At 42.6% G+C, this 19,218-nt stretch overlaps 2 protein-coding genes across 4 annotated transcripts; both read left to right on the forward strand.

The window, feature by feature from the left end:
* The first annotated feature begins 5,184 nt into the window (after positions 1-5,184).
* LOC311307650 (mitochondrial carrier homolog 1-like) lies at positions 5,185-14,420 on the forward strand. Of its 2 annotated transcripts, XM_084436487.1 has the most exons (12): positions 5,185-5,391; positions 6,406-6,490; positions 6,581-6,687; positions 6,817-6,894; positions 7,097-7,154; positions 7,341-7,392; positions 7,772-7,831; positions 8,361-8,454; positions 8,613-8,660; positions 9,868-9,935; positions 12,843-12,918; positions 13,100-14,420. In XM_084436487.1, exons 1-12 carry the CDS (start codon positions 5,224-5,226, stop codon positions 13,169-13,171), a joined length of 966 nt encoding a protein of 321 aa, XP_084292613.1. In that variant the 5' UTR covers positions 5,185-5,223; the 3' UTR covers positions 13,172-14,420. The 2 variants fall into 2 exon arrangements, with proteins under 2 accessions (XP_084292613.1, XP_084292614.1); XM_084436488.1 differs by lacking the exons at positions 9,868-9,935; positions 12,843-12,918; positions 13,100-14,420 and adding an exon at positions 9,544-9,614.
* An 833-nt stretch (positions 14,421-15,253) lies between these two features.
* Positions 15,254-18,848, forward strand: LOC311307637 (BTB/POZ domain-containing protein KCTD20-like). 2 transcript variants are annotated; one of them, XM_084436470.1, is made up of 8 exons: positions 15,254-15,390; positions 16,070-16,199; positions 16,480-16,638; positions 16,804-16,906; positions 17,115-17,235; positions 17,446-17,643; positions 17,731-17,841; positions 17,926-18,848. In XM_084436470.1, the coding sequence occupies exons 3-8, from the start codon at positions 16,502-16,504 to the stop codon at positions 18,231-18,233; spliced, it is 978 nt and encodes a 325-aa protein (XP_084292596.1). In that variant the 5' UTR covers positions 15,254-15,390; positions 16,070-16,199; positions 16,480-16,501; the 3' UTR covers positions 18,234-18,848. The 2 variants fall into 2 exon arrangements, with proteins under 2 accessions (XP_084292596.1, XP_084292597.1); XM_084436471.1 differs by having other exon boundaries at positions 16,486-16,638.
* Positions 18,849-19,218: the final 370 nt, after the last annotated feature.

A 19,218-nucleotide genomic window follows, 5' to 3' on the forward strand; every position in this document is an offset into this window, starting at 1 on the left:
TTGTGCCGTCACGGTTGTGACCATATATGGTTGGATTTGGGCGTGGAGAGGGCGGAACACGAGGCGCGTGCGCGTACACTCTATTCTCCGCCCGTCTCGGATTTCTCGTGCAGAAAAGGGCATACGACATTTTTGATAGATCCGAAAAGCGTGTAAATATTCTCGTCGTACGCTACATTGTGCATTTTCCGCGTTTTCGTCGTACGCCCTCTTTTACACCAGAATTTACACGCTCTTTGATAAATGAGGCCCCTGAAGTGGATAATAACTGTCTTCAATGTCATCAGTAGTCAACAGTCCCAAACGTCATTTCCACAGGGGTTTGGAGTCGCTAGAGAACATATTGGGGGGATGTTGATGAGAATAAATGTTGCATGAGTCAACAAATCGTTAGTGCCATTAATCATTTATTGTCACTTCTGACATTCATGAAAGCTGTTTTGATTCAACCGTCACATCTTTCACAAAGTTCAGACGAAATTGAAAGAAAGAGTTCAAATTATCTCACAGAAATATATACTGTAAGCAGGCAGGAGTCGCCTATATGAACACTCAAAAGTAGAATAACAGCCATGAACCTGCTGTCCCAGAAGCTGAGGTTAATGGTGTGCGCTTTCATTTATGCACTGTATGTTTTTTTTTACATTTATTTATCTAATTATTTATAGCTCAATTCGTCAAGAGTGCCATGGCATTTGCCTTCCCAGCAGGCCTTTCAACATCCATCCTTAATATCCTGTTAAACCAATGCCATAATTTATTGAAGAGGACCTGTGGAGACTGTATTAGATGTTCAAAAACGGTGATGGACACCAGGCATTGAGTTTTACTCTGCTTGTTTAGCCATGCTATCACTAGGACTTTATGTCTGTGTTTGGAAAGCGGTTTACTTTTTGAAGAATGCTTATTTTTCAGGGAAGGTCAACCATGGCTGGACATGGAGTACTTATTTCAAGCTGCTTTATCTCAGTTCGCTCTGCCGATCTCATTTCGATTTCATTTCATGGAGCACAGTCTCACTACTGTTCCTCTGAGCACTTTGGTCTCTTCCAACAATGAATTCTAAAAATCGAAAGATGACCGAAGCCTGACTGAAACTATGACCGAGGCCTGATTTACCAAATCAATTTCCAGATTTGCATTCTATTAACTTGACGTCAGCGCTTTACCCCAACCCCAACCTGAACCTTGTTCACCTCACTGACCTTCCACAGAAACAGTGAACCCTGACCTTCCCACCCACCTCCCCGTAATAACATTATAGCTAATATAACACACCGCTTTGGCATCTAAATCAGGGGCTGTAAAAATGATGGTCCTGTGATCAATAGAGCTATCTGGAGTGCCAGGGACAGTTTAATTGAATTGAGGCAGAGAATATTCAACATGAACTTTTATCTCTGCAGATAAAAACAAATTACTCCATAATTTCTATTTATGGTGATGCAAGTGGCCAGAAAAAATCCAAATTGTAATGAAGTCCATAACTTCTGCCCTCAGAATGCTAACTTCAGGATGTTGTTGTGCTTGGGGGCATTTTCAATCACCAAAATTAACATTCAAACATAATTTAGTTTGGGTTTGATTGTTAGCCAATCCTTGAATCCTGTGGAGTGGAGACTATTAGGCTATGTGCAGACTCCATTCCAATAATTACTAGCTCTACATGCCTGTGTTGGTTACTATACAATGGATTTAAATAATAATGGTTTACTTACTTTAATAATGCTCTAGCAAACCCATTGCTAGAGACAACATGGTGGTTGCTGCTGCATTGTGCCTCTCTGACCACTAAAACAGCTCCATGGTAGGAGGCACCAGCGGCATTGAATGATAGACTGGTGTGTCGATGAGTGAACAGCAGTGGCTTACGCCTGTCCAGTCCAATGAAACTGGGCAGTGGCTTGAGACGAGACCAGGCTGTGGTGATTGTAAATCAGCACGCCGATCATGGCTGAACAATCTGAAAAACATCAACAACCTGCAGTCTGGTGGTTAAATGTGTGTGTGTGTGTGTGTGTGTGTGTGTGTGTGTGTGTGTGTGTGTGTGTGTGTGTGTGTGTGTGTGTGTGTGGCTGATTGAGTTGTTCTAGCAATCAGTATGTTTAATCACACAGATTTACCTGTACAATGGATCAAAACATCATCATTGAATAGGCTATTCTAAATTCAAGTGTAGCCACGCTGTTCATGGCTGAACAATCCCCAGAAAAACACCAACAACCTTGCAGTCTGGTGGTTAAATGTGTGTGTGTGTGTGTGTGTGTGTGTGTGTGTGTGTGTGTGTGTGTGTGTGTGTGTGTGTGTGTGTGTGTGTGTGTGTGTGTGTGAGTGAGTGAGTTGCTCTAGCAATCAGTATGTTTATTCACACAGATGTACCTGTACAATGGATCAAAATATCACGTTGGAATAGGCCTAATCTAAAATTAAAGTGTAGCCTGCACTATTTGGGGTAACTTCCTGGCACTAAATAATTGTTTTCATGTCTTCCAGTCAGGATTTCGACCACACCACAGCACCGAGACTGCTCTTATTAAGGTCTTCAATAACATCCATTTAAACACAGACAATGGCAGAATTTCAGTCTTAATATTACTGGATCTCAGCGCTGCATTCGACACGGTTGACCACAACATATTAATCTAGGCTGACTGGAAAACTGGCTGGGAATTTCTGGCACAGTGCTAGACTGGTTTGAATCCTACTTGAAGGACAGGGACCACTTTGTGTCTATAGGCAATTACAAATCTGAGCGGACCAAAACGACCTGTGGAGTTCCCCAAGGCTCCATTCTGGGGCCTCTTCTGTTCAACATTTACATGCTCCTACTAGCTCAAATTATGGAAAACGAAAAAATATGCTACCATAGCTATGTAGACGACACAAATTTATATCACCATATCACCAGGGGACTATAATCCCATACAAGCTTTGCATTGAACAAATACAAATAACCCTAACCTAACCCTAGCCCGATTGGATGTGCCAGAACTTTCTTCAACTAAACAAAAATAAAACGGAAGTAATTGTCTTTGGAGCCAAAGAGGAACAATTAAAAGTCAGCGCTCAGCTCCAATCAGTAATGCTAAAATCAACAAATCAACAAACAAACGAAGCCAGAAATCTTGGTATAGTCATGGACTCAGACCTGAATTTCAACAGTCACATTAAGACAATTACAAAGCCTACTATCACCTGAAGAATATATCAAGAATTAAAGGATTTATGTCTCAGCAGGATCTGGAAAAACGTATCCATGCGTTTATCTTCAGTAGACTCGACTACTGTAACAGTGTGTTTACAGGTCTCTCTAAAAAATCGATCAGACAGCTGCAGCTGATTCAGAACGCTGCTGCTTGAGCAAGAAAGTGGATCACACTCCAGTTCTGAGGTCCTTAAACTGGCTTCCTGTCTGTCAAAGAATTGACTTTAAAATACTGATGTTGGTTTATAAAGCACTGAATGGTCAAAATATATTTCTGATTTGCTGCTACATTATGAACCATCCAGATCTCTCAGGTCGTCTGGCACAGGCCTGCTTTCTGTCCCCAGAGTTAAAACAAAACATGGAGAAGCAGCATTCAGTTTTTATGCTCCACATATCTGGAACAAACTTCCATAAAACTGCAGGTCTGCTGCAACTCTCAGTTCTTTTAAATCAAGACTGAAGACTTTTCTTTTTGCCGCTGCTTTTTATTAAATCAAATAATTATTAATTAATACACTGCACTGTAACTTTTATTCCTGTATTTTATTTTTCCTGCATTTAGTTTTGAATGTCCTTTTTTGCATTTCGTTTTATATGACCTTTTATGTGTTGCACTTTGTCTTGATACTTAATGTCTCATGTAAAGCACATTGAATTGCCTTGTTGCTGAAATGTGCTATACAAATAAACTTGCCTTGCCTTGTTAAAACAATTATTCAAACCCGTGTCTCTTGTGTTGCAAAAAACATTTTAACCAGCTACACCGATGGTGGACGGTATTCATACTGGGGGAGTGAGTTCACTCACCCCCATAAGCTCTCTCCACATCCATCCCGGTCACGGCACCAATGTAACCCACATGTTTCACTCTGTTACACTTTAATAGGCAATGATATAACATAATACAATACCAAAATGGCTTGGTATCGGACGTCGGACCCATTCAAGAGAGCAATCTTTTTTCTTCATCATCATAATGGCTGTACAGCAATGCCTTTCCAACAGTCGAGCAAGCAAACACAGAGGTAGGAGTAAGCTTATTAGGACCAGTCTTATTTGTCTTCGACTGAGACATTTGAATCGTAGACCAGAATAATTAATATAAATGGGCCACTTTTTTAGGGTACTACTGCCATCTTCTGGGCAGTTGATGCTAGTGCAGTTTTGACCAAACAGCACCCATCTGCATGGTTGATGCTAGAATGGACGGGCCGGAGGGAGAGGGGGCGGGAACTCCGCCGCACGCCATCAAATGCTCACAGCGGCATCAACCAATCTTTCTGTCATATATATAAATATAAATAAAATAAAATAAAATATGACAGAAACCCCACTGTCACCAGCAGATCTCCCGGAGTCCGATAGATACCCCCGTGTCTGCTGTGGATGTCGTAGCATGTCCGTAGAATGTTCTCTCTCCTATGATGCTTTTTAGCCTCTCTTACTCTGAAATGTAATTTAATGTTATGTATTGCTTTATAAATGTTCTTAGCCGGTAGACAAACATACTCCTGGAGCTTGCTCGATCGCCTTGTTGAGAGGGGTCAGGGGAGAATTTTTACAGCTCACTTATTTGGCCCCCGGGTGATTACTGTTTTTTTTGCTTCCCTCTGGAATATGTAGAGAGTGGGTCGTATGCCCACCTCCCTTGTTCTCTGTAAAGCGCATTGTGTTGCCTCTGGGTATGAAATGCGCTATACAAATAAAGCTTTGATTGATTGATTGATTGATTGATTGATTGATTGATTGATTGATTGATTGATTGATTGATTGATTGATTGATTGATTGATTGAAAGATTGGTTGATGCCGCTGTGAGCATTTGATGACGTGCAGCGGAGTTCCCTCCCTCCCGTCCCTCCGGCCCGTCCATTCTAGCATCAACCCATCTGCATCTGCATAATTCTAGTAATCACGTGATGTCTTGTTTTGCTCGTCCCTGCAACTGCACACTGCAACGCTTCTGAATTCCCTCGGCCAAACCGGGAGAGGGTTCCTCTCGATATCGCCTTTAAAATGGTGACACCGGACTACTCGCCCGGCGATGCAAGTGGGCGAAGGGACTCGCAATTTGACCAAGATGCGGCTGTGACACCAGTGGACATGGACACAGCAATCGTGCTTCTCGGAGCCGGGGTGACAGCAATCACACACCCGCTGTTATACGTCAAATTGCTAATTCAGGTAGCAGCTAGATATCAACTACTGTCTCTCGTCTCCGTGAACCCATATTTATTAGGATTTTACTGTTCATTAGGCGTCGAGCACGCTGGCTAGCAACTGTTTGAAGTACCACACCACTAGCACTAGTTGGTACACACTGTGAGTGTCCTAACTAGCAGCAGTAACGTTACGTTAAGCTAATTTAGCTAAGGTTAGCTAACATATACATATCTAACTGATGGCACTATATTCACCTGTGTTAGATGTTATAAATTGCAGACCAGAGAAAGTTGATGATCTTTGATTATAGTATGGGATACAGACAAACTAAATTGCTCTAGATTCTAGACTGGTCTGCAGCCCGAACCAACATTAACGTTGGATGTGATGTTTGACTGGTGACTGTTCACGTTGGTTGGATGGATTTGTACGTGAATTTTAAATTTCCAACGTTCAAAATCTGCCAACGTTTGAATGTTGTGTGTTGGGAGTTGGTTGGCCTTGGTTGGGGCAGTGATCGGGCACCAGTCTAATCTAGACTCTAAACATCCTGCCCATCTTTCGCCACTGGCTCAAAACTCACCTCTTCAAGAAGTAGGCTATTACCAGGATCCTCCCTCATAAGCACTTAGCATTTTTATGTTGCTCTTCTTGCACTTTGCCTTCAGCACTAGGTTATGCTCTTAGTTACTTGTTTAGAAAGGAGATGCACTTATGAGTTCTGGCAAGTAGTTGTACACTGACTTCCTACATTAAATGCAATTAAGCGACAGCTAAATGACTGTAATGTAATGTTATGTAAATAACACCCAGTGACCAGTCTGTCTCAGTGACTAAGGTAGCTAAAGTTACGAAAACGTAACCATTTAGCTAATTCTGTTAGTTTCATGCCATGTCCAGCCAGCCTGGTCAGTAAACGACTGAGGCTAAAAGCTAGGATATGAGTATGACTCAAGTCTGATAGGTCATTGCCAGCTTTTGACTTGCTTCCCAGCTGGCCTTTTTTTTTTTCTCTCTAAAATGCCGTGTTTGCAGGTAGGACATGAGCCCCTTGCCCCAACTGTTGGCACCACCATGTTTGGGAGGAAAGTGCTCTACCTTCCTGGTTTCCTGTCTTATGGTGAGTGGATGGACTCTTACCAGGAAGTATAATCCACACCCTGCGTGTTCCAGAGGGGCGGCTGGTTACATGGTTTCGATATGTCCTCAGCACAGCATATTGTGAGGGTGGATGGGAAGAAGGGGCTGTTCCGGGGTCTGTCCCCACGCATCATGTCCAGTGCCATCTCCACCATGGTCCGTACTAAAGTCAAACATGTGAGTGAATGTAGCCTAACCTACTGCTAGATGTCGGATTATAGCTCAAATAACTCACTGCTTAGTCAGTAGGCCTGCCTCTTGTGTTTTTTTTAACTATTGAATACCCTCTACTCTCCTTGACCCTAGGTCTTCCCACCAGAGCAGGTGGAGCACGTATCCAACAGAGATGATCTCAAGACCTCCCTCAGGAAAGTGGTCAGAGAGGTGAGAGGGTCTAATTCCATGCTTTGGAATATGTAGGGGTGGGACCTATGCCCCCCCCCCATTGCTCTCTGTAAAACGCATTGTGTTGCCTCTGTATGAAATGCTCTATACAAATAAAGTTTGATTTGAGTTGATGAAAGAAAGAAATACTCATCAACTCTGACAGCTCATACAGTTGTTTGTTTGTCCACTCCCTCACTAGACGTCACATGAGATGGTCACCCAGTGCCTGTCCAGAATAGCCACTCATCCTTTCCATGGTATGTCCTATGGCTTTCTACAGTTTTGACTGTCTGTCTCTCTCTCTCTTTGCTTATTCTCTACTGGCTCCGAAGTTTATAGCTTTATGTCACTTAGCCTTTCATTTTAACTTCCACCTTGGCCTATGCTTATTCAGTTGTCGTGTGGGGGTGACCATGTCATCGGTGGTGATCAATGTTTTGCAGTGATCTCAGTGCGCTGTATGGCCCAGTTCGTGGGGAGAGAGGTCAAGTACAAGTAAGACGCCACAACATGTCACAACATGTGTGCATTAGATACCATGTGCAAACTAACAACCCATACCCTTATTATCTTGCATTACATTACATGACCTTACCTGACCCTTCTCTCATTGTGTGTTAAGATGATGTCAGTCTAACATCAAACATAATCTGTCACCACTGTGAAAAGCGAGCTCGGCTGTTTCATTTCACACGTATGTTTAAAGCATTTTAGTTTCGCATCGTTTACAGCCTGTTGCTTCAGGCCATGAGATTGATAGTTAAGTATCAGCCGATACAGACAAGCAAACACTGTGATCGTGGCTGTGAATGATGTGTACTGTGTGTGATTTTAATCCTCCATCTTACTCTCCACGTGGGTTAACTCCTGACAGGGGCCTGTTCAGCTGCATCACCAGGATCTTGAAGGAGGAAGGCGTTGGAGGATTCTTTGTGTGAGTCAGCACAAGCCATTCAGTTCAGCTGTGCCCCTATCACCCAGACTATGCAAGTGGGGAAGTAAATGAAAGATTTGTGCTCTGTAATTCTAGGATATTATTAATAATATTTCATATTTATGTTCATCACACCACGTCATTTGTTAGTGTTGTTTTTTATTTATATTGATTTGACTTTTGAATAAATACTGTATATGTGGGGCTATGTCTATTGGTTGCTGTGTGTTTGCAGGGGTGTGTTGCCCCATGTCTATTGGTTGATGTGTGTTTGCAGGGGTGTGGTGCCCCATGTCTATTGGTTGCTGTGTGTTTGCAGGGGTGTGGTGCCTCATGTCTATTGGTTGCTGTGTGTTTGCAGGGGTGTGGTGCCCCATGTCTATTGGTTGCTGTGTGTTTGCAGGGGTGTGGTGCCTCATGTCTATTGGTTGCTGTGTGTTTGCAGGGGTGTGGTGCCCCATGTCTATTGGTTGCTGTGTGTTTGCAGGGGTGTGGTGCCCCATGCCTATTGGTTGCTGTGTGTTTGCAGGGGTGTGGTGCCCCATGTCCTAGGCGAGGTCATCTTCCTGTGGTGCTGTAACCTCCTGGCTCACTTTATCAACACTTACGCTGTGGATGACAATGTAAGTCCACTACAGCCGGCCCCGAAGAGCTGCTGGTCCATAAGCTTACCCAAAGCAGTATCAATATACTGTACATAAATAGCTATAAACATATCCAGTATCTATTTATTTCAATGACATCTTCATGTAACTCGACTTTTTTGTACTTGTTTTGGCAGTTCAACCAAGCACCAGTAGTGAGAAGCTACACCAAGTTTGTGATGGGGGTAAGTACATGGTTTAATACATTAAATATTCTTATTAATACATCAAATGTTCTTATTAATATATCACATATTCTTATTAATACATCAAATGTTCTTATTAATACACCAAATGTTCGAATTAATACATTCAATGCTCTTATTAATACATCAAATTTTCTTATTAATACATCAACTGTTGTTATTAATACATCAAATGTTCTTATCACTGAAACAAAATGAAACAGTATTTCAGTATTTGATCACTTCAGTACAAATCCTTGTTCAGCCTTTGTTGAAACTGGTAGAGGTTTAACCATCGCACATAAGCCATTCATTAAGTCAGACTGAAGTTCAAAAGTACCTCAGTGTTTAATTTAGATCATCCATCCTCAAAGTTCCGGACTCTGGTCCGGATTCGGACCAAACCACAACTGTCTCCGGACTTTGAGCAAATTATACTTTTCATCGTATTATTTCCGAGACATCGAAATTCTCCGCTTTCTCCGCTGCAAGCAGCACTTCGAACGCCCTCTGCTTGGAGGGGTTGGCGTTGGCCGTGTTGCCAGATTTGGAGGTTTTCCGCCCATGTGGGCTACCTTTGATGACATTGGGCGGTTGGGAAATTGTCAATCCAGTCTGGCAACACTGGGGTCCTGTGAGTTGACAGTGCAGATGAATTGACAGCCCAGCTAACGTTAGGTTCGTCAGTTAATCCTGGTGTAGCTAAAATGGCATGTTCAAAAGGGGCCAAAAGAAAAGTTGACAGTGAAAATGGGCAATTCAAAGATAAATGGATTGAAAAAATGGCTTAATATGCCAAGAAACAATAGCTCTTGTGAAGTGGCAATTTGAAACACCACTATGAAACAAACAAAACAGTCATTTTGAACCAATCTTTCCTCAGAATTCAGAGCTAAGAACCAGACAAATCAATGGGATGAATTCGAACAGGAGGAGAGGATAGACAGTAGACAGGAAAGGAGACAGGACTTGAAATGGTTTGATTTGCCTTTGTTGTGTGGGTGTGTGAACTGGTAGACCTAAAGGTCCACAATTTTTTCCCCAATAATCCAAAGGTCCGCCTTTTAATTAGGTCCACCTTTTAAAAGTTAAAAGGTGGACCTTTGGATTATTGGGGGGAAAATTGTGGACCTTTAGGATTTGTATTTGTGTACCCCTGGTTTAGATTATATATATTTGTGCCTCATTTGCCTTCTCTTTACTCCAGATTGCAGTGAGCGTGTTGACATACCCCTTCATGCTGGTGGCCGATCTAATGGCAGTCAACAATTGTGGGTATGTGGTTCAAAAGTCTTAACATTGACACATGACCTGACATATTTCAAATAATGCAAAATTGTGTTATTACTGTTGTGTGTGTCATCAAAATACAATTTTTGTTAGCGTGGCTCAAAACTCACCAAATTGGTTGCATTTGTGACCTTTTTGGGGGTAAAGCAATATAAAATTGGAATGTGTGGCATTAGTGCCAGTTAAATAAATTGTCTACAATTTTATTATAAAAATAGATGGCAACGAATTTCATCATCGAGTCATTGGGTCCGTGTTGTTATGTTGTATTTGAAATGGTTTCTATCCTAATTTTCGGTACTATCGCTGCGCTCTCTTGCTCTCTCGCTGTCCTCTCCCCCCAGATGGGTCTCTGACTGCCAGGCCAGGTGACACCGCTGCTCTTACCAAAGAAAAGTATACATGAAGTTCATTTTATTAAGTAAACTTAAGTAAAGTTCAAGTATATTCCCCAAGTATACATTATGTAGTAAGTATACTAATATCAGTGTTCTTTTAGTATATTTGTAAGTGTACTATTTCAATACTTCTTGGGACTAAATTGGCCCACTTTTAATTTATTAAAGCATACTCTTAAATATACTTTAAGTCTAAGATTAGAAGATTAGACGTTTCTGTGTTGTCTTTACAGGACACAACCGACAAATCCTAGTAATTATACCTTTAAACTGCATCAGCAATATAATCCACATAAAACTAGTTTGCTTCACTCTAGTTTCTAGTTCCTCACTATGCTGAAAAGGCAATGTGATGCTCCAATGTCATAGAGTAGGCCTACTCACACACACACACACAAACCTAGGTGTCATGTTTGATTCTGATATTAATTTTGAGGCCCATATTAAGAATGTGACAAGGAAATCTTTTTATCACCTGAGAAACATTGCACCGTGAACCGTTTTCTCTCCCAGGCTGATACTGAAAGACTAATGCATGCTTTTATCAGTACTGTAACGCTCTCCTATCTGGTCTGCCAAAGAAAGCTATTAGTCAACTTCAGATGATACACAATGCTGCAGCATCCTCACTAAGCCCAGAAGAAGGGCACCCATCACACCAGTCTTGCCATCACTACACTGCTTAATACTGGTTATCAGTTTTAGAATAGATTTTAAGATTATTTTATTAGTTTACAAAGCACTCCATAGTCATGCAGCTGAATACATGTCAGGCATGCTTTTACGGTCCTCTGGCACTGAACTTTTAACGGTTCCCGGAGCCAAGACCAAGAGACATGGGGAGGCAGCCGTCAGTTTTTACTCCCCCAGCCTCTGGAATAACCTGCCAGAAAAACTAAGAATGGATGAAACGTATCTTAAAACATACCTTTTTAATCTCGCTTTATTATGTAGTTTTACCTGTTTTTAATTTTTTTAATTTAATTTTATTTTATTTTTTATATACTGTTTATTATTTTCTATTCTCTTTTACCATATGATCCATCCTGTTTTATTTTCTTATTTGTTTTAATACCATCTACTAATAAACTGTTTAAAGCACTGTATGCTACATTTGCTTGTATGAACATGTGCTACAGTTCATATAAATAAAATTGACATAGATAGATAGATAGATAGATAGATATGAACTTTATTTATCCCCATTGTCTTTATTACAGCCAAAAGTACACATAGCACACGGCAATGCAATACAGTACAATATCAAAAGGCACTCCGCTGCACAGGAACCACAGCACGCCTCGCCTGCTCCAGCTGCTAACCACTTGCTCCACGACGGGCTCGCTGCAACAGCGGCGCCTCAAGTCCAGACACCCGTTTGTGCCTGCCGCACGTGACCTCCTGCAGCAATGCAGAGATCTTAACATCAGTGAGGCAGGATGAGCAGACTACACCTGGCGTGCGGCGTGGGAGGCGAACACCTCCAGACTCTGTGATTTCATCTCGGCCGCCAGTCCTTCCTCTCCCGGGATGGACTTACCCAGACCGGCGTGGGTGAGGCTTAATCGCCTCCGGACCGGCGTCGGACGCTTCCGCTCATCGATGCACAGATGGGGCTTGGCATCCTGTGCGGCGTGCGAGTGTGGCGCCGAGGAACAAACCACAGACCACGTCATCCACGACTGTCCAATATATCGGACACTCAACGGAATGCGTTGCCTGACGGTCGTGGATGACGAAACGGTGACGTGGCTCCTGGAGGTGTGCTGGATATATAGCCCGGGTGACCCCCTCACCCAGGCTCGGGGTGGTAAAAGGATAGCCCCTCGGCCCCAAGCCTGGGGGGAGAGGACGAATCAACCAACCTACCCAAACGAAGAAGAAGAATCAAAAGGCACAGTGACACGGAAATGTGTGTGTGGCGAGGCGTAGTGCAATAAGGCACAGAAAGGCATAATATACAGTAAACACAATATACCATATAACAGGGTGTGCAAAAAGTACCCTAGTACAAAAAGGGTTCAAACATATAATTAAAGTCTTCCTGAACTTTGATTATTGACTCTCACTTTGATTGTATAGTCCTACAATACATACAGTACACAATCAAGTTTCCAGACTTCAAATGTTTAGCTAGCTGAAGACTTTTTTTTGCTGCTGTTTTTTATTAAATCAAATAATTATTCATTCATACACTGCACTGTAACTTTTATTCCTGTATTTTATTTTTCCTGCATTGTTTTAAATGTCTCCTTTTTTTTTGCATTTCGTTTGCAATGTGTTTCTTGCACTTTGTCTTGCTTTTCATGTCTCATGTAGGGCACTTTGAATTGCCTTGTTGCTGAAATGTGCTATACAAATAAACTTGCCTTACCTTGCCTAGCTAATTTTATAGTGTCTGTCAACCAAGTAGATGGACATGATATCAATGATTTGTTTGGTAGTCAACTTACTAGGATATAGGTTAAGTGGATTTTGGTGTGTGTGTTCACAGCTTGGCAGCTGGTGTTCCCCCTAACAACCCCATCTTCAAGTCCTGGGTCCACTGCTGGGGTTACCTGGGACAACAGGTAGGCCACACAATCACCCACTTAAAACGCATGTACTGAAGTGCCTGTCCGTGTATTTCAGGATGTATTTGTTTGCTCTTGATATGCACAGCGGAAACGGTGTGAATGTGTGCACAGTTTGAAGTTAGTCCAGTACATGTTTTGTGTGTCTATGTACGTGTGTGTTACTACCTCTCCTCAGGGCCATCTCTTCAGAGGATCCAGCTTCTTCTTCCGTCGAGTGCCTGTGACAGCCATCGCCTTGATGGAGTGACGCCATCATCACTTGTCCCCGACCCCCCCGAACCATGCCACTGTTCTCCTAACCGGTACCTCAGAGTGACTAGCGGCAACTTCTGTTTACACTTCTAAACTGTCCATTGGATGCAACATAAGCAGCAAGATACCAGTGGAAAAAGTGTTTGTTTGGCTGATGTCGGTCTTTTCAAAAGCATACGAGTTACTTACAAACGAAGAGCTGCATTTGTCTTTATCTCCATGTAGGTGTTTAGAAAGTTAAAATCGTAGAGTCGTGCCATTTGATGTGAGCTCAATGCTCCTACTAGACTAGCCAATAGATTTGATAAGAGTATGAATCATGACAAGATTATTCTCCATTTGTACCGTCCCAAAGTTGCACTACTTTTTTTCTTCACTTTTCACTTTATTTCCATTAATTTATTTTTGTGTACAATATAGATAGGTTGGAGTGAGTTTGGACCAGTAGATATGTGTTCCATCAAATATATGCCAAATGTTTTATTTCTTAAAGAGTATTCTGATGACTTGCAAATGATCGGTGATTGCATATGGATGTTTTCATTTGCTTTTCATTTCAAGTGCTATCCAACCTTTCAAGTAATATAAACAGACAATTGGAAATACTTAAAAAGTATCAATTGCTTCCCATTGAACAGTACTGTTAATGTTTAATAGTTGCCCCGCCAATTTACAGTGTACCATCAGAGTAACAGTATAATTAAGCTTCCTGTTACTTTCTGTGCCCCCATCCATAATCAGTGTTCAGCAGTGATGCTTATAATTGACATTTCTTGGTTTGAAATTGGCTGCCTATTTGGGTATGTATGCTTTCTTTCCTACATCTACATTGTCCCAGTTGTCTTTGGGAGGTATCCCACCAGTCGAACCTTGTGTACTTGAAATAATTATGTGGAAGAAGCATGAAGCTGAGAAACGTGTTGCCAATTTCTTTGTGGATCGCTGTGCAATTTAATTGAAGCACTTTAAAAACCTGTCTGCATCTTCATCCTGTATCATAACAGGTAACGGGTGTCTATAGCACTAATCTTTATTTCATCACAATGCCATGCGTGTTCCGTCTCTTGTGTGTTCTGTTTTCAGGCCTACATTCCATGTGAACTGTCTGTGTTCTCCTAAAGAGGGCAAAGAAATGAAGAGACCTTATCTTTGTAACCTCTTTCTTGACAAAAGTCTAGATCTGAAATCCTTCATGTTCTCCTCTCTTTTGTGTTTTAACCTGGCCTGTGATCTGGTTTTGTACATAAAACTTGAAATACAGTAACATGTATGTTATGGTCTTAAGAGTGGTTCTTTTTTTCTTTCTGTTATTTAAAAAAAATATTTTTTACTAGACACACCAGTTATTGTTGAACTGAATCTCACCCTGCTACACCCTCCTACATATGTGCCAGGCAGAGATTTCAATCGGAAGGGTGAAGAATGATCATTTCCTGTGTATCCTAGAATACAAGCACATTTTCCATTAACAGGGAATCTTTCATTGGCTTTTCATTATAGTAATTTGTAATATAAAGTCTTTCCGCTGGACCAGTCCTCCTGTCATGCCAGGGGTTGTCTCATGACTTTGTCTATTTTGAAGAAAAGAAACTATTGTTTTATCCCCCATGACTGAAGTTCACAACCACTAAATAACAGATTGTCACACGTGGTAATGCAGCATCACAAAGCATCACACATTATTATGCAGCCCTTATGAGGCCATACGTGGACAGCTCTGTTCCTTATTCCTGGTTTATCTCTCTTGACCTGCATATTTTTTAACAGTGACAACTGACAGTTTTAGATTTTGGGGATGCAGTTTCCCGAAAATAAATGCCTATTTTTGAAAGTGCTTCTTAAAATGATTTGTTTTACACGTCATTGTGTATGTATGAACTTCGCCCATATTAAGTATAACGAATAAACACACAGATATGTATGTTTTTGAGTGGGACACAAAGAACCATTCAATGCAGAATTCGGATGTTTGCGCAGTTGCACCATAGGAGCCCTCCCCTCTGACAGATGCGTTAGAAATGCGATTCAGCCGCGACTTGCATTCTTGGCAAGCCTAGCCTACGCCAGCCAGGGATACTGTGTGCTGAGATCATCGTTGGCTAATGGCAGTTATATTTTAAATAATTTGAAACCTTTCGAGGTGACACACGTAAAATAGCCGAACCGACGATACCATGCGCCCTGTTGCAGCCGAGCAGATGACATGAAACTGACGTAAGTTTGGACATTTCTCCATGCAACATGTAGCAACTTGTCCTAGTTCTAATGACAATGCATTATTTTTTGAACGTGCATTTGCTCTAAAGCTAACGGAGCCCTTTTGCTATGGGTGTAATTGTATTGCTCCACAGCTGAGCTCGAAGGCCTTATCTGACAGTTGTTGTTTTTTGGTTGTTTTTTTTACATTGTTTCTCAATCTACCGTACCTTTTTGAACGCATTCGGCTACATATAGGCTAACATTGTGTACGTTAGCCTACATAAGGCTACTTGCTCGTCCTCACCTGGTGGTGGGTGGTACATTCATCAATGGATCTGGGACGTTCTTGTGAGCTTCCTATTCTTTGTCAGAGACTAACCTACATGGTTATTCAGATGATAGAAATGTGGACGCACTAGCATAACAGGAAGACAAGTCACTGCCTTGAAATGGGAATTCAGCCATCAATGAGCCATAACAATAGCCTACATTTAGCCTATGCATGTGAATGCTCGATATGGGAGCTGTTCTGAAGTGCTTATTAACATTATTTGGTAAGATGACTATTATTAACCTTAAATGAGAAAATGGGATAATTGACTTTTGGTGTCCCACATATCGTAATATTGGCAAAAGATAGCATAGGCCAGTCAATTTATGGAGTTAATGAGATTTGTTTTTCCTTTGTTGTCAGTCAAACTGTGACTGTCAGTGGCTGGTGGTCAAATCATTGGCTGATCTCAGAACAGCCAATCCTGTGTTGATCTCTGTGGCCAAATCCATCAAAAGTGGAGGTGAGGTTCGGCTAGAGGAAAGACCATCAGGTGATTTTCTATCATCCATACGTAGATCATTGTGTACCATAGAATGTCCCGTTTAATGTTTGGTTCTGTGTTTACCCACGTACTTGTATACATAATGAATCTCCTGGACTCTTAATTGGATTCTGAGCAATAGCTACAGTACATATTATTGTACAATAACAATAATCTGTTTAGTTCCCTCCATACAAACTAGACTTTAATTGATAGAGGTTTTAGGTACTGTGTAGATTGTGTGAAATGAGGTGACAGGCAGAGATCACCACCTTTCTCCTGGTTTAAGAGGAAGGCAGAGAAGCAGAGGGATGAGCGGGATGAGAGACAGCCGAACGGACCAGGCGCCTGGTGCCCACCATGAGAGGGTCACGCTGGTGGTGGACGGCAGCCATTTTGTGGTGGACCCTGCTACCTTCACTGCACACCCGGACACCATGCTTGGAAGGTACAGTAGGACATTCAACTGTATATTGAGTGATTCATTGGAATCTTTGTGGATATTGTCTGAAACCTCTCAGGAAATATGTCCTTGACAGACGGACCACTATCATTGTTTGATAAACGGTAAAGGGTGATTGTAGGAGTTAACAGATAACTCCTGTCAATGTAGAATGTTTGGCCCTGCACGGCAGCATAACTTCACCAGACCCAATGGAAAAGGAGAGTATGAACTCACAGAGGGAATCAGTGCCAGCATCTTTCAGGTCATACTGGTGAGTGTACACACACACACGCACATGCGCACACACACACACACACACACACACACACACACACACACACACACACACACACACACAGCAGTTAAATGCCAATAAAATCTCATAATGTAGCACAATTCAAGTTCTCCTTTACGAGTCTCATCTCAGTGAAAGTAATGGAAGTTCTTCAGTGTATCAGACTTTCATTGTGCTGTGCCAGAACTTCTATCAGACAGGTATTATGAGGTGTCCTGATGGCGTCTCAGTGGCTGAGCTTAGAGAAGCCTGTGATTACCTCTGTATCAACTTCAACGCCAGCACGGTCAAGTGTCGCGACCTCAGTGAGTATGATCCCTCCAAAACTCATCCCATAAACCCCCGGTTTTAATCGCTTGTGTTTGAGGCCCAAGACCTGATTAAAGTGTTTTAACACGATTACCCGGCTGAAACCCCCTTCTTAGGGCCAACCTCTGTACAGCACTTTGGTTGACTGCTGTAATTTTAAGTGCTTTATAAATAAAGTTTGCCTTGCCTTGCCTCCTGTTTCCCAGGTGCCCTGCTACACGAGCTGTCCAACGACGGGGCACGGAGACAGTTTGAGGACTTCCTGGAGGAGCTGGTGGTGCCCGCCATGGTGGCTTGTGCCCAGGGAGGGGAGAGGGAGTGCCACATTGTGGTGCTCGCCGACGATGACATGGTGGACTGGGACGAGGAACACCCTCCGCCCATGGGGGAGGAGTATTCCCAGAGTGAGTCACAGCTGGGGGAAATATTGTCAATGGACACCGATTCTTGATTCCTAGACTTGTGATAATGTGTTTCTCTCTCTTATCCAGTTCTGTACAGCACCAAGCTCTACCGCTTCTTCAAGTACATAGAGAACAGAGACGTGGCCAAAGCCCTGCTCAAGGAGAGGGGGTTGAAGAACATCCGGATCGGCATTGAGGGTGAGTTCCTGTTCCCTGACCCTCCTGCCTCGTGTAAAGCTTGATTCCATTCTCCTCTAATCCATTCTGTTTCCTGTATCCCAGGGTACCCCACGTGTAAAGAAAAGGTGAAACGGCGCCCGGGGGGGAAGTCAGAGGTCATTTATAACTACGTCCAGCGGCCCTTCATCCAGCTCTCCTGGGAGAAAGAGGAGGGCAAGAGCCGCCATGTTGACTTCCAGTGCGTCCGGAGCAAGAGCGTGCCCAACCTGGCGGCGCCGGGGGAGGGAGGGGCTGCCTGGGCGGGCACCGTGCCCACCACCCCGCAGGTGGACGAGCTGGATAGGCTGAACGGGCCCACGCCAGCTCGAATGCCACCCCTCCTCTCCCAGACCCCTGCCAACGACAGCTGAGGCTCTCAGACCACATACCCACCCCCACCCCCCACCTCATACCCTTGAAACCCAATCAAATCAGCTGCTACTCCCGTCCATTATCATCGGAATCATGAGCCTCGTGATAAGACTATTAAGCGAAAGTTGTCAAAACTCCCCGTGGAAGTATTTCCGTTGACAGAGCCTTGGTTGGTCGGATGGGTCGCACATTTTAAGGGCTTGTGTCGTTGGGCATGTTGGATGTCTTGCCCCTGTGTTCCTCGCAAGACTGTAGGGCTATGTGGTCTAACTAGCACTTTTCTCATATTTTGGAATGGAACTGTTATTTTGATCAATCTTAGCTTTGAATGTCAGTGATATTTTGGAATAGCTTTTATACTGACTCTATGTGCAGTATATGCAACTACTTTTATGACATTGACATTTATGTTAAGTCTCCCTACTTGGTGGTATGTTGTCCTGTGCCTGCTGTTTTTTGTTACTGTTGTAGGCATGAGTGTTCTATAGGCCTATGAGTGAAACCAGTACACTTTACGGTACATTCCATTGGAAATGACATGTTCCCATGGCAACATGACGACCACGTAGGCGAGGGGGACCATGTTTGTAGTGTCAAGTCTTGTCAACACGATCGCAAAACTACATCTGAGCCTGTTGTTCCTGTAGATGAATGTGTGCCTTGAAGTAATAAATAAAAGCATTACTGTTTCTCATGATTAGTCTGTGTCATGTGACTGTGTCTCAACTGTGTTGCTGTAATTTATTTTTCTGATGTCCTTAATTAGCTGTCATTCATTCAGCTAAAGGCGGTCACTAGATGATACTGTAACATATTATAGCTAGCTAGCTGTATAAAGCTAGTTTCTTCATAAGCTGCCTTAGCCAGGTAAATTAATCAATCCTTGACCTCAGACCTTTAAATGAACTGGACTATGGTCTCAACATTGTAATCCATTCAATATTGTATTTCATACAAAGGTTTAAAGAAAAACACGGTTCAAAC

Source organism: Borostomias antarcticus (assembly GCF_949987555.1).
Source record: "Borostomias antarcticus genome assembly, chromosome: 3".
Taxonomy (NCBI): domain Eukaryota; kingdom Metazoa; phylum Chordata; class Actinopteri; order Stomiiformes; family Stomiidae; genus Borostomias; species Borostomias antarcticus.

Bases quoted from the DNA above. Each gene is read 5' to 3' on its own strand.
- LOC311307650 (XM_084436487.1), top strand. From the start codon at position 5,224: ATGGTGACACCGGACTACTCGCCCGGCGATGCAAGTGGGCGAAGGGAC. The intron at 7,393-7,771 runs GTAAGACGCCAC...AACTCCTGACAG, and splicing joins GGGAGAGAGGTCAAGTACAA to GGGCCTGTTCAGCTGCATCA. The intron at 7,832-8,360 runs GTGAGTCAGCAC...GTGTGTTTGCAG, and splicing joins GGCGTTGGAGGATTCTTTGT to GGGTGTGGTGCCCCATGTCC.
- LOC311307637 (XM_084436470.1), top strand. From the start codon at position 16,502: ATGAGCGGGATGAGAGACAGCCGAACGGACCAGGCGCCTGGTGCCCAC. The intron at 17,236-17,445 runs GTGAGTATGATC...CCTGTTTCCCAG, and splicing joins GGTCAAGTGTCGCGACCTCA to GTGCCCTGCTACACGAGCTG. The intron at 17,842-17,925 runs GTGAGTTCCTGT...CCTGTATCCCAG, and splicing joins CATCCGGATCGGCATTGAGG to GGTACCCCACGTGTAAAGAA.